At 41.8% G+C, this 14254-nt stretch overlaps 1 protein-coding gene across 2 annotated transcripts in view; it reads right to left on the bottom strand.

The window, feature by feature from the left end:
• Nucleotides 1-11570, bottom strand: part of LOC137785481 (transforming growth factor beta-3 proprotein-like) — a 48103-nt gene extending 36533 nt beyond the window's left edge. Inside the window, exons 1-7 of one of the 2 annotated variants that reach the window (XM_068576756.1) lie at nucleotides 11225-11570; nucleotides 6924-7087; nucleotides 4454-4583; nucleotides 4197-4304; nucleotides 3655-3820; nucleotides 3264-3417; nucleotides 2400-2576 (exon numbers count right to left, since the gene is read on the bottom strand). In XM_068576756.1, the coding sequence (XP_068432857.1) occupies nucleotides 2418-2576; nucleotides 3264-3417; nucleotides 3655-3820; nucleotides 4197-4304; nucleotides 4454-4583; nucleotides 6924-7087; nucleotides 11225-11570 (1227 nt within the window). In that variant the 3' untranslated portion in view covers nucleotides 2400-2417. Of the gene's footprint in view, nucleotides 1-1210; nucleotides 2577-3263; nucleotides 3418-3654; nucleotides 3821-4196; nucleotides 4305-4453; nucleotides 4584-6923; nucleotides 7088-11224 lie in introns of those variants that run through there. The other variant, XM_068576755.1, reaches the window with a different exon arrangement.
• Between the last annotated feature and the right edge of the window lie 2684 nt (nucleotides 11571-14254).

Below are 14254 nucleotides of genomic sequence, written 5' to 3' on the forward strand. Positions count from 1 at the left end.
ATGGATTTAAGTTTCATTGATTAAGTTTCAAATATGATAAGGAATAATACATTTATCTTGGTCCCTGATATTCTGCAGCTCTTTTCCAAAGGTCAAAGGATCTGTTGCAGTGGTCTTCCTGATGAATTAAAGGGTGTTGTGAAAGCGGTGCCAAATGTAAAATACGCTTCTCAATTAAATGCGTGATTTAGCATTCATGAACAATAAGACCGTAACGTGATGTCGGCACATTAATATGTACTGAAAATAAAAGTAATTGCTTTTTGCCTGGGAAAGCTCTCAAGCAACAATTCCAGAGAAAGGGAAGTTGAATTTATTACTCTGGTAAAAAAGAGAGAGAGAGAGAGAGAGAGAGAGAGAGAGAGAGAGAGAGAGAGAGAGAGAGAGAGAGAGAGAGAGAGAGAGAAGAAAAAGCCCGCAGGAAACAGGTGGGACTGGTGAGATTCAAGTAAGAAAAATTATGTTCGTATGGAACCAAAGCATTATGAAAAAAAATAGCATTTTAAATGGCATTTCAACATGGCAGACTAACCCAATGGGTAATTCATCATTCGTCGTTAAATGTTTTTACAGATCTATTACATTTGATTATCTACTAAATGCGACGCAAAGCTGATTCTTAGTGAGTCTGAAGACTTAAAAAGGGCTCATACAGATTTAGCATGTTGTATTTTTAATAACAATCACGATCAACAAGTCAATCAAGCAATATTACTGCAACAAAAAAAAAAACATCATCTAAATGTCATCTCAAGGCGACTGGGCGAAAGTCAAAAAGTACTGGGATTCAGAACCGTTCTCCTGAAATGAGGTCTAACTGTACATCCAGCCACTGTCATGTAATGACTTTTTCCCTCCCTTTTCATTTCTTTTTTTGTTCCATTAGGGCTTCACGCTGTAAAAGAGCACCAAAACAAACAGAGACGGAGCAGAGGGAATGAAAGGCTGCAGTGTTTTTGGGAACTTCACACGCGATTCCTTGTCAGCTGGCTGGAGTGGCGGATGACGGGTGAGTTGATAGGAGAGCAAAGGAGTAGACTGCATTTCAAATGGCGTGCCATTTGCTATTATTGCTGGAGAAAAGTGCTCTGATTAAACTTTCTGGGGATAGTCCCCTTACAATACAATACGACTTAAGTCAAACATATAACTGGATCACATACAACAGGTCAAACTAATTAGTACACGGACAAAAAAATCACACGAAATGTAACAGTACCCTTAGTTTAATATATAAGTGTTTCCACCGATGAAGATAATAAAGATTTTTGTCCCAGTTAATGACACAATGACACAATCACGAAGTGACAAGTTGCATAACAGACCAAATCTGCCATTCATGTAAAATAAATCCCATAAAAAAAAACTGTTGCGTAACACATGTTCTTTTCCAGTATATTCTTTGATGTCCATAAATAATTTGAACCTGTTAGAGATGAGAACTTCCAGTGAATGGCAGTGTGCTCATGGCTTGTATCCACCACAGTTCTTCGCTTCCATACAGGTCCCCTCTTCTTTTCTTCTTCTTCTTCTTCTTCTTCTTCTTCTTCTTCTTCTTCTTCTTCTTCTTCTTCCATCCATTCTAATTGATGCACCGCAAATAAAAAAAAAAGAAGGCCATTACTACTGGCTGGCCAAAAAAAGAAAAGCTTGGCTCAACTTCTTTGTTCATTCACTTTCCATTGCAAATCCGGCAGGCATTCTCTCAGCTCTCCTTTTCTCTGACCACAGCTATGGCTTTGGATACAGCAGCAAGTCTGTCCTTTCTCCTTTTGTGTTAGAAGATAGTGTCCACTTTTTGAAGGGATGGGAACCTCAGGCAAAGAGAAGGTATAAAATCCAGCCTGACCCTTCGATTGTTCAGTAGCGCACAATCTATATTTGTGACTATCGACAATATCGCCCCTCGGCTGGAGACAGAAAGCTGCTCTACTGACAGTTTGGAGATTAGAACTTTGTGGCATATTTGCTCAAACTATGAAGCAGAGAATAAACCACAGAATAAGTATTTTTCATTTGTTGTGTTTGAAGCGCCTCCCGATTTGTTTGGACAGTTTAAATATGTACAGGGCTCTCTGCAATCTAGCTTTAGGAATGTGTTGTCCACCTTCACAAATCTAGAGGGACATACTTCAAGAACATGCTTTGATTGCAAGATGACGTTTAGTTTGGACTTTTTAAGGTTAAAATTATTACTTGTCACCCAGACTGGGAGGAGAGGGACCTCAAGTTTTTAGAAAAAAATTCTGCATCCTTAACAAAATGCGTGACCTCCAGAGTGATGTTCAGATCTAGGCCACAAGGCCACAGGGTCAGGTAAAGTATTTGTCACAGCTAAGAGTCCAAAAGTCATCAAGCATGGGTTTTCGTCAGTACCTAGTAAAATCCTGCCGTGCTACCTCGCAGTTCACGTCTTCTCAGCTGCACTTGCAAGACTTGACGATCATGTTGGAGAGCTGCTCCACTACGGGGGTCCGTCCAGAGTAGTAGAGTATAGTGAGGGGCTCCAGGTCTTTAGGGACACAGCAGGGGGAGGCCGACGCCTCCGGATTCAGAGTGTTGTACAGGCTCAGCAGCTATTGGAAAGCAAACAGGAGAGATTCAATTATATTCTTAATCTCGTGAGTGATTTACTCTTGCTAATTAGCTTGCTAGCTTAAATCAGTGCGATGCGCAACTTTGAGCATCTGTAAATAATGCGAGACATTCAAACTCAACCAGGTAGTGTGTGTGTGTGTGTGTGTGTGTGTGTGTGTGTGTGTGTGTGTGTGTGTGTGTGTGCGTGCGTGCGTGCGTGCGTGTGTGTGTGTGTGTGTGTACAGGAACCAAAGCAAACCAAACTTAGTTCTTTACAACAGAGATTTGACCTCTGCATTAAAACCATCCCAGGCATCAGGATGATGTGAAGTCCCCAGGACGCACCTTAGGGTTCAGTGTTACGCTTGAGGACACTTTGACACGCGCACGGAAGCCAGGAATCAAACAGCAACAGACAACCCGCTTTGTCCACTGAGCCACAGCCGGCCCAGGTCAATTGTTTTTTCATAGAGACTCCTTAAGTTTCAAAAGTCTTGCAAAGTGTTCTGTCCTATGAAGACCCCTGTGTAGCAGAGGTCCCACATTCAGTTGGGATATCCAGGAACTATCAGCATGGCAATTTACCTCTTGGAGTAAATGAGAAGCTATGCATTGTGTTTTCACTGCGGGAAAAGTCTTGCTCTCACAAACTCTCCTGTTTTCTCTGCCTGCGGGGTGGCTCTTACCGAGCTGTGCGTCGTGTCCGAGCTCCTCAGGTAGGGGCAGGGCCCGGAGCAGTAGTTGGCGTCGTAACCACTGGGCTCATGGATCCACTTCCAGTCCAAGTCACGACGGAAATCGATGTGGAGCCGGCGGACACAGCAGCTCTCCTCCGTGTTTCTGAAATAGCCATAGCACAGCAATAGTTCAATTTGGCGCCCAAATAAAGTTTTGTAATGGTGCTCCGGATATTAAATATCTTCATGGCCACATGTTGGCAATACCAGACACAGTGAGAATGACAATAATAAGAACATGCTTTTATGTTTGGGATTAAGAAATGTAAAGAATTTGACCCAGAGACTGAATGTTCTAAAATTAAACACTATTGCTAAAGATCATTCATGTGTCCCTTACGAGAAACAGTAGTTTGTGTCCAGCGCTCTCTTGCGTCGGCGTGTGGACTGAGTGTCCAGACGGTGAGGTGGGATCATCATGAGGATGAGGTGAGGCATGTACTGGTCCTTTCTCTTCTTCAGGTGATCCAGATCCAAGCGGCTCTGCTCGTCATCTCCATCCACACCTGAATTATTGACGCGATGCACTTAGACCAACTATTTAGCAACCTTCTTTTTTTTGTAATTTCTGTTAATCTGAGAATACAATTGGCAAAGTTATCACAGATGAAGCTGTCATCTCTGTCATTCTTTCACGTAATGTAGAAATGAAAACACATCAGTATTTTAATGGCGAGTTGATTCTTTGTCTTCAGAGGCAAAAATTGCATCAGGCAACAGTATAAAATCCATTTGTCGCCCAATTAAACCATATTTTAACAGCTAAACAATGATTAATTAAACAAATGAGTTGCTGAATTGTTGAATATGTCACACAATTCATTGCAGCTAAACTGACACTTGGCATAAATAACTATATGACAAAATATGGTAGAAGCTCACCTTTAAACTTCACTTCCAGCACCTCATTCTCATTGTCAATGATATCACCGTTTGAGTTGAATGTGTGGCAGGGACAGTGCACACTGATTTCCAAACCCAGATTAGTTCCTGGGAGCAAACAGTGGAAGATTAAGCCAAAGTTAACAGTCTCCCTCTTTAAAAAACAACATTTACTTGCGCAAATTTGTGAGGTCAAACATGGGATGATCATTAGGATGAATCATGGCTTTGAGAGATAACAAAGGACACGGTCTCACCTCTGTTCATCAGCCATTCCCGCACTGTTTCAGTCACATCGAAGGAGACCCACTCTGAAGTACCTTTGGTCAGCACATTCTTGGCTGCAAGGTAGCGTTGTTTCCTAATGTGTTCGTTTGGCCTCACAATCTGCAAAGTGAGAATATTAATGGTCACCCGAAAATGTTTTCACTCTGAAACATACTGAAACAGCTTCAACTAACAAAACAACACGTAGACTAGAACAGACGCGGGGGAGGACGTCCGTACAAGAAGAAGCAGTAATTTATCAAACTCATGATTGTTGTTTCAATTATCCACTTGCAATGATCACTTGTAATGAATCATTACATTAGCGCAGATGTGATTACTGGAGTATGAAAACAGATGGAACAGAAAAAAAGAAAACGTTCGTGAAATTGCAGCATATATGTGACATTAGACTCAATTAAGTGAATAAACGCAAATTAAGCTACACGATCAGCTGTAATTTCGCTCTGCATTAGCTGTGCCATTGCTTGTTGATGTTAGTTTAGCATGTTAGCAGACATACTTAGCCATCATTTGAGGTACAAATGTGACCCAACGACGTTAAGGAGGCAATTATTGATGCTTCTCTTGTAAATGATTTATATTCGCACGTAGTGCCTGCTGCCTTACATAATGAGGGTTAGTTGATCAACTTTGGAATTGTTTCAGACCACAGCGATGTGATTTTGCATATTTTGGCTAATAAGACCTTATTGTCAGGACTGTGAACATGATCGGACACGCTTGATGGACGTCTCCCTAACTTAGCACTGTTGCACCTGATGCAGCGGGACAGGTTGCACCTTAATCCTTCTGATTGGATCGTGGAGTCAGGTGACTTCACATACTCCACCCACCTTAAACAGACAAAATAATCCAAAACACCTGGGAGGTGTGCAGGCCCTTTGAATCTGCAGGATCTTTTTTTTTTTTGGAGATGAACACCGCCGCAAGCCGACAGACTTCCTTCCTGTCTGTTAGGAAACTACTGCCTATGCCCACATCCAGCAGACATGGAGCAACATTAGCATTATCCTGGGGTCATGTTCGTATCCATCTGGAAGATGCATTTGAGGGAAATATCTGTCTCATTAGCTTGCTAGCTTGTTTTACTTTCCAAACCAGCTAGCTAACCCGTTGATAGCGTTGTCTGTACTGTATGTTGTTTCTTTTCCGTGTCGGGTATAGTTAGTTTATCAACGCTTGTTTGCTGCAAATAGCTGCCTGGCAACATGGTTGTAGAAGCCAATGATATTCAATATTCAAAAGCCAGTCATATTCAATAATACACTCCATGAGTGTGCCTTGAGACCAAAACAATAAGCTAAAAGCTGAAACAAATTTGGATAGAGCTGCAACGTTGGCAATACTTTTCTGTGAGTTTGTCACTGAAATCAACCTCTTTTTCGTACTTCTATTATTCTTCTACAATATGAAAATATTGATATATTGACATCATGATGTGTCCAGTCTCAGCTTGTGGATATAAAGGTGGTTGTTCCGTGTGCACAGTGGGAGCATCAAATGTATAAAAGTAGCATTAATACAATGTGAAATTACAAGTCCAGCAGCGCGTTATACTTCCAATGTCTTTATAAAGAAAGTGTGGACAAGTAACATATTTCAGGAAATCTCACTTGCACATGACCCTTGTCGACTCTCTTCAGCAATCCTCTCTGCTGTGTAGCGCTGACTCCCAGATTAAACTCTGCAATTAAAGACATGGTAGCCACCAACCGACCTTCTATGAAATGTGGTTTAGTCGTTTATTTGGCACAAGTGTTGGTGTTGAGTTGGAATTAATTGTTGGTAGTTGCCTAAAGTAGTACCATGTGATTGTTAATATTGCACGTTTGGGTTTGTCATGACATCACTCCTGACCAGAGCATCTGAATGTGGTGGTATGTTTTTCATTTTATTTCAATAAGTTGCTTTATATTGAGTCGTTAATAGCGAGGACATTACAACCGAAGAACAGGGACCTGATGACGTTGACTTACTGCAGAAGTGAGTTGCATCATTTCATCAATCAGCAGACTAGAGCCTCTTTTTAACCGCTTAATAAACTTTGCTTACTGTTTTAAGACTAAATAAAAAAACCCTCTACATGACCAAAATGAGGGCTGTATTAGATCTGGACTGCCAGCGCTGCACTCAAACAGTACACCACTGTCACGGTTCTCCTAACGTTCTGCAGGCCTGTGGCGCTTTCAGCTTTTGTTCTGGCTGTTACCCATGCATGCCTGCAACCATAATCTCGTTTTTGTTGACTCTTTGTCAATTAAGGCCTAAAATTAAGTTGTGGAGAACGACTAACCGGCTTATGTAATATGTTCTCGACAATTTTTCCAATGTTATAACAAAGATTACAATTCATAAAAAAGTCTTTGAAGCTCCTTGTTGCTGTGAGTTTTGCCTCTCGTCTTGGTAGAAGGACATGGAAACGGTACCTTTACACACCTGGTAGAGCTCAATCCGCTGTTCATTCCTCTTGGAGCTTGAGTTTGGCACCCTCAGAGCTCGAAACTCTGCTCTGAAGAGGTTGGTTGAGTTCCTCTCCATGGCGGCGACGTTGAAGCGGAACACCTTGGAAGTGATGCCTTTCGGGCAGTAGAGCAGATCGTCTGGAGGAGAGAATGAACATAAAAAGGTTTTGTGAGAGAACAGACTTGGAAATTCGTATCAAGGTCTGATGCAATAGAAGCAGCTTAAGTCTGAACACAGTCCTTGAATGCTGTGATTGGTTGATGGTATGATGGTATTAAAGTGTCCAGTAAACCATTAGTGTGACAGTGAGCTAGTGTGCACAAGATCATGACCCTGAAACGGAAGCGGCTGAATGCATTCAGCCTTTATTTCCTTTATTATTTAAATCTGTGTATTTTTTTCTTTTGGTAAGATGATGTACAAAAGCAAAATGTTTTTTGAATAAGGTCTTGACACCATAAAAAAATATATCTCTAAACATTCTCTGCAGCCGACATCAAGGTTGTGAAGGTACAACATTTAAAAAGTTAACAAGGGCTGCAACTATTGGTTGATCTGCCAATTTCTTTCTGCTATTATTCGACTAATAACTTTTAATCATAAAATACTGACAAAAATGCAATCAAAATGTCATAAAGCCCAAGAGCGTTTTATCTGACAAACACAAAAAATACAAATTGTACTAAATAAGAAAACAAGGTAAAGCAGCAAATCCTCACAATTGAGGAGCTGAAACTTGAACGATTAGTTATCAAAAAGGTTTTCACTCGATTGCCTAATTGATTATTGACCGCTTCTTTGAGTTCTAACACTTTCTGTTTCGGTCTCCGTCCACAACACAATCGAGGACGTTTCGAGCTGAGGGAGGGCGGACTCGGTCGGGTGAGGGGTTCTTTGGATCAAACTTGTATCCGCTCGATGCCAGAGTAATTTCAGTGGTGTTTCAAAGAAGTGCTGCACTCTGTTAACTGAGTTGGCAGTAAATGTAATCATTTCAAACTCTCGATGGCAATGAAAACGGGAACTTTTTTTGTATATCATATTGCTTCAGAAATAAAGCTATACTTTTATATGAAAATAATAGCATGGATTTACAGTAAATGTTTTTTTTTAATATGCTAGAAGACTCGTAAACCTATTCACACCTCAAATATGATCTCGGGTTTACTGACTCTGTCGTGGCTGGCACTAAGTTTATCAGCCCGCAGTGAATGATTGGTGTGGTTGCTTGCCTTATCAAAATTCCTCAGCATTTCTCGGACACGTTTTGTCTATATTTGGTGGAAATGAAAATGTTGTAATTGAAATGGCAACATTATTGAGCTTAGTATGACTTCACCACCCTGGTATCTGCGTATCAAAAACCCCGCTACCCTCGGCCACACTGACAACTTTTTGGACCCAAACCCCTTTCTGACCATGATGACTTCTCCACAACTCAACCTCAGTCATTGACATATGCCAGATTCTGCATGCGTACCATGCTATAAAAGGAAATCTTTCCGATGATTGCAGTCCAGCCTCTCAATGTAGTAATTTGCCAGTCCTCCGGCAGCTTTCTGCTTCATTTGCACCTGTCACGGATTTGTGTTGGTTCACAGAGCTGCCTCAGATCCACCAAAGGTCAACAGTTTACCTTGAAAAACCATCAAAAAGTGAGTGTTTGCCTACGTTAACTGAGGGAAGGAGCGTGATGTGACTGGCCAGGAGTCAAAACCTGTTTTACCACAAGGAGCAACACACTTAGGGGGCTGTGTCTTCATAACACTGTCTTCAGTCACTCTCTTCTGTTTCTACCTGATTTTAAAGGAATACTTCACCGTTTTTGGGGAAGGCCCTCATTTGCTTTCTGGCTGAGAGTTGGACGAGAACATTGATACCCGTCTCGTGTGGGTCACATACAGATGATCAGCTCAGCCAGTTAACTTAATGTATAGATGGAAGCAGAATAGAGTAGAATGAGAGTTAAGCACACTAATCTATAAAACTGTTCATCTTGCTCCAGCATATGAAAATCACATTAACCAGCTCAGAGAGTGGGCTCACTGTACGGATGTGGATATACAGGGTATTGACAAAAATGCATATTTCCAAGTATGACATCACATTGGACACATTAAAAAACACTCTGCCATGCCAATACCACATTTTTAGGAATATTATTAGCGTGTTGACATTTTAAGTATCTGAGAAGGAGAGATGTTGACTATGCACACACATAAATATACTTCTGCCTGGTCAGCACTTATGCTTCAATATAGACTTTCTGCCTTTTTCCATTTGTTTTCAGCTCATCACATCAAACTACAGGATGGAGAAGAAATATGTCCAAAAGAAACGGTGATCTACACCCAACTGTGCGCGTATGTTATTGTGTCTTGCATCATGAAGCTCATCCGCGGCCCCGAATCCAGAAAGGAAACCACCACAGGAACACAAGGCACCTACTGCTTGCCGTTTTTTGTCAAAAACATTTTGCGAGATTCGAAACAGAACATTTGCTGAAAGAAAATAGGTCTTTTGAGAAACACCTGTTGATTTCAAAGGGACTGTGATGCAATGGTCTTGGCTGTGCTCTAGACAATGAGGCCCTCTTTGGCTCCTACACACGCACAGCATTTATCCTATTCTACTTTCTCAGTAATCCAAACTCAGTCGGACCACATGCTGTATGAATCTCCCTCAAGTGCTGACACATGTCCCTCTCAGCACAAGTTTTCCACTCATAGCTTTTGTTTCTATAAAGGAAATGGCTGCGCCGAATACGGAGTTATAGCACAAATCACTTGAAGTAAAAAAAATAAAAAAAGTCAGGCTAACAAGACTTTACTGATAATCCTAACAAATATTTCACCAACAAAATAGAGCTCATTATTAACCACGCAGTGAAATGTTACCTATACAGTCGAGGCAATAAAATGACGGCACAGTGGAATCATTCAGGTTTTAGGGGAACGGACGCCGGCTCAGTTTCACACTCAATTTAGCAAAGTTAAACCTGAGTAGCGCAGTAAGTGATCTCATTCTCATGGGCCACCCGTGTGGGTAATTCACTGGCCAAGACAGGAAGTGGGGTCACTTTAAGCTCCATCTAAATGATGTGTCAGTGAATGCGAGGGCTTCATGGGACCCCGTGGTACAGACAGAGTCCGGGGGAGAGAGGGATGCCTCCATGCAGACTAACGGGGAGGTCCCTCCATCAGCTAACCTTTCCTGTCCACCTCAGTTCACTTTCTGCTACTTCTTCTCCGAAAAGCAAAAGGCATCCCTATCCGCCTGGGCAGACGTGCCTGACGGGAAAGAAGTGGGAACATCTGGGGAGAGAAGGGCAGAATCCACGCAGGAAAAAAAAGAAGCGAGAGGAGGAAGAGTGCCGTCAGGAGCAGGAGAGTGACTAACACTGGAGTTAAAACAGGTTGGTGAGCACTGCAGTAACAAAGCACGTCGTCCCAGTGCACATCGTTCAGTTTCACAAAACATAAAAGAGCTTTGAAACATTTGTTTTTTTTTACAAAGCTATTGGGTCACAAATATGTCATATTAAAGTCCCTGTCCCACTCCAAAAAGTATTGTGCATATTGTTTGTTCACTTGGATGTTTGCGCTTCACTGTGCAGAATGAAATGTGTGCATTTTGACAAAAAAAACAAACTGTTTTCACATTCATCCAGTCTGAATATTACACGTGTACGTAGAAGATGAGTCTGTGACATCACAAAGAGTCTAGAAGTGCATCTGCGGTCCAGTGTGCCACTCACAACTGTGATGTGGCAACTTGATGCCTCCAGCACACACACACACACACACACACACACACACACACACACACACACACACACACACACACACACACACACACACACACACACACGCACTGAGAATGAACTTTACATTGAAGGAGGAAACATCTTGTGCCCAGCTTTTGAAAGCTGGGCACAACCTTTGAAAGACTACTTTCATGTCTATAGATTGTACAATGTATTGTAATTGTGATAATCTAAAGAGATAGTGGAAAAAGCCATATCTGACACAAATACTTATTAAAATCAGTGTTTTTATTCATCTTTATTATGCAGCAGGCTCATGAAGAGGGCTGAATAACGCGCTTTTAATACTGCAGATATTTATGAATGGATAAGGAACTTTATCGGGCTTTGAGCTCGGGCTTTAGGCGTGCACTCTTCATTCGGTGCGTAATTACGCACAGCTGACTCGTGGAACTGGCATTTTAAACAAATCGGCAATAAAAACGTCCTAAATAATTGTAATACTTACTGCTCTCTGGCGGTCCGTAGACCATGTTGAATTTGTAAATCTCTTTGGCATAGTACTCGGTCTCTGTGTTGTCCTGACCGCAACTTTGCTGCCGGTCCCTCCTGAGCTCCTCCAGTAGCTCCTTGGTGCTGTTATACAACGCTTGGATTTGATACGGGATCTTACTCGGTCCGAGGGAGTGTGGAGGACTTGTCAGTCGGAGTTTGCTCAAAATCTGACCTCGTATCGCCTCGACCCTCTTCCTTTTCACATGGTCGATGTCCACGGTGGCACAAGTTGACAGAGATGAGCTCAAAGTTGCGCAGTTGAGGAGGAGGACAAACAGTAAAGCCTTTCCCAAATGCATCTTTCTCTCCGCATTTGATGCGCTCTGGAGTTGAAATGTGCAGATTCACAGGCGAGGACTGCCCAGGTCAGTGTCAACTAAAGTGATAAACCTGCTGTTGGTTCTTTTAACTCCCTTATGAACTAATGATGGAAGCACTCCTCACTCAATCAATTGTCTTGTGGCAGTTCCTTTTGTTACCAGCAAAAAAAAATCCAAGTGTATGTCCGCCCATTAGACATTACTCAATGCAAAGTCCGGATCAACAGAAACTGCCCCGCAAATATGAACTTCATCCGGCACAAACACATCTGTAGGAAACAAACTTTTCCTTCGCATTCTTGTGCTCAATCCCGTGAAGGTTCGAGTCGTCCCGCAGCTTGGCACGTCTCTCTGCTCTTTCTGTCTCATTAAGATCTCGTGCCTCTGTATTGTCTGTGCGGAGGCAGACCGCAGTCTGTCAGGTTAACAAGGTAGACGCGACTTTGAGCGGTCGGGACGGCCTCGCGTGTTTTATACCACTACTTTCTGACGTTTGATGGAGGAGGGACCGCAGGCTCCCGGTAGAGCCCAGATCATAACAGCGCTCACTGCGATGCATCACGCATCATCTAACAAACATGTAAAATAGTCCAGTGTGTTATTTTCTGACCACGACAATCTTATGAGCGGTTATATGAAGTTGGACGGTTTTTGGCCGTCCTACTCTCGCCAGTTTTCTCCCCATTAAGGCATCAGAAGTGGAGTAAATAGCTTGTCTTGGTCTACTTTAGTCGTCTCTTAGTGGGTTTTAATGTGTTTTGATATCAATGGGGATCTCACGGGCTTTATCGGCTCAGCTGATGTACTTATACTGGTTGTGCCTCTCACTGTCGCCTGGGCCGAGCTCCCTCTAGCGGTAGATTGTGGCACTAGCAGTTGTCTACTTTCGAAATATTAAGTCTAAAGTTCACGCATGAAAGTTTATATCACTTATGTGTCATGAACTTTTCTAGGACAAAATATCATTTCGTAATTGTCTGATTATGTGATATATCAGCCACAAGAATGACAATAACTAATAGATTCGACACATTATACCATCCCATAAAGATCATTTCTGATATTCTACCGTTGTCCTTGTCTGCTCTTTCTTTTATTAGAGCCCTCTTACAAACATCCACACAATTTACGGCATGCTCTCAAATGACAGATATCTATTCGGGCACATTCAAAAAGACCAAAAGTTTCTTCTGTCATTGCAGATTTTCCCATGCCCTCTGCACACCACCATCAACACAGAATTAATTTATATGCACTGATGTCTGAAGGTTTATTTGCAGGCCCTTAAGTTATTTGATCCTTTAGATTCCTCCCTCCAAGGTCTGTTTTATCTCTATTCATAGAGCATATCCACATTCTCAGACCTATTTTAGGTCACAGCTCACTCAACCACCAGAGGCCCCTTACCCAAACATGGGGTGTGGTATTTCACTATGTTTCTTTAGCCCACCAGTTTGCATAGCGAGAATGATTTCATAAAATGTCCAAACTTGGTAAATATTTGCTTTTGAATCATATTCCCAGGTGCCTGTTTGTAGCGTATAGACCAACTTTTCTCATTTGCGACGGAAATATTGAGTTTTATCTCGTGAGAACAATTCATTTCTTCCTCAACTCAACATGATTCTTGAATAAAAATGTATTCATACATGCTCCTGACAATATCTGACAACATCTCACTTGCTCTCTGTTATTTCCCACAGGTAAAGCCAAAAGCGACTTATTTTTGTTATCTGTGAACAGTGCACAGTGCACGGTGTTGAGAGTCATTTTGACTTATTGCATTGAAGTGGGCTTCAAACAGCAATTTGTTTCCCAATTATCAGTTGCGATGAAGTTCCATTGTGCTATTCAAGCAGTCAAACTGTAAAAGCTCTGCTGTTTAATGCTAAAGCCGCTAAGTATCTGTTGTCTTTTCGGCTTTGGTCATAGGAACAGTGTTGTTTTTTTAGTTTGTTGTTTGGAAATTGGTTTCCCATAACGTCGGTCTAAGCTCTGCCTAAAATATCTTCATTCATAACTTTGACTCGGTGACGTTTGAGCGATCCAAACCCAAAATGGGTGTTTGGGCTTTTCGCATGATCCGAGAATGAGCAGGCGAGGAGATGTCTTCATAGCCATTGTGAGACTATTTTAGGGACAAGCGCCCTGGTATTCATCAGCCACTTTCCCACAGTCCTCCATGCCTATGAGTTGCATTGCGATATAGCTTATCTCAAAAGAAAAAGAAAGAAAAAAAAAACAAAACTGTGACACAATCATTTGTGATTGAATTATCTTCTCAAATGTTGTGTGGTCTTTGTTCTTGAGGATGCTCTTCTTTGAGTAAACCATCTCCTGGTTTGTGTGATACACTTAACACTTAATACGCTTAAAATTAAAATGTTCACGCCACAATGAAGAGAACTTTGCTTCTTCTGATGTCATGAAAGAGGTTCCTTGTTCGTATCGATGCTTCGGTCTCATCCTTTGGCAGTTACTGGCATGTTGGCAGTTCTCCATTAAGCCAGCAGGTGATGCTGCATAACAAACAATCTCTGCCACCTGCGTCTGTATAGCAACGTAACAGCAGAAAAACTTTACATTTTGTACATTTTCAGAGGATCCTTATATGTATAAATATACCTTCAGTGGACATTTTAGCTCAGCCATAAATTGTACGT

This window comes from Clinocottus analis, unplaced genomic scaffold, assembly GCF_023055335.1.
Source record: "Clinocottus analis isolate CAN_PGR_092001 unplaced genomic scaffold, fCliAna1.0.p SCAF_15, whole genome shotgun sequence".
NCBI lineage: Eukaryota > Metazoa > Chordata > Actinopteri > Perciformes > Cottidae > Clinocottus > Clinocottus analis.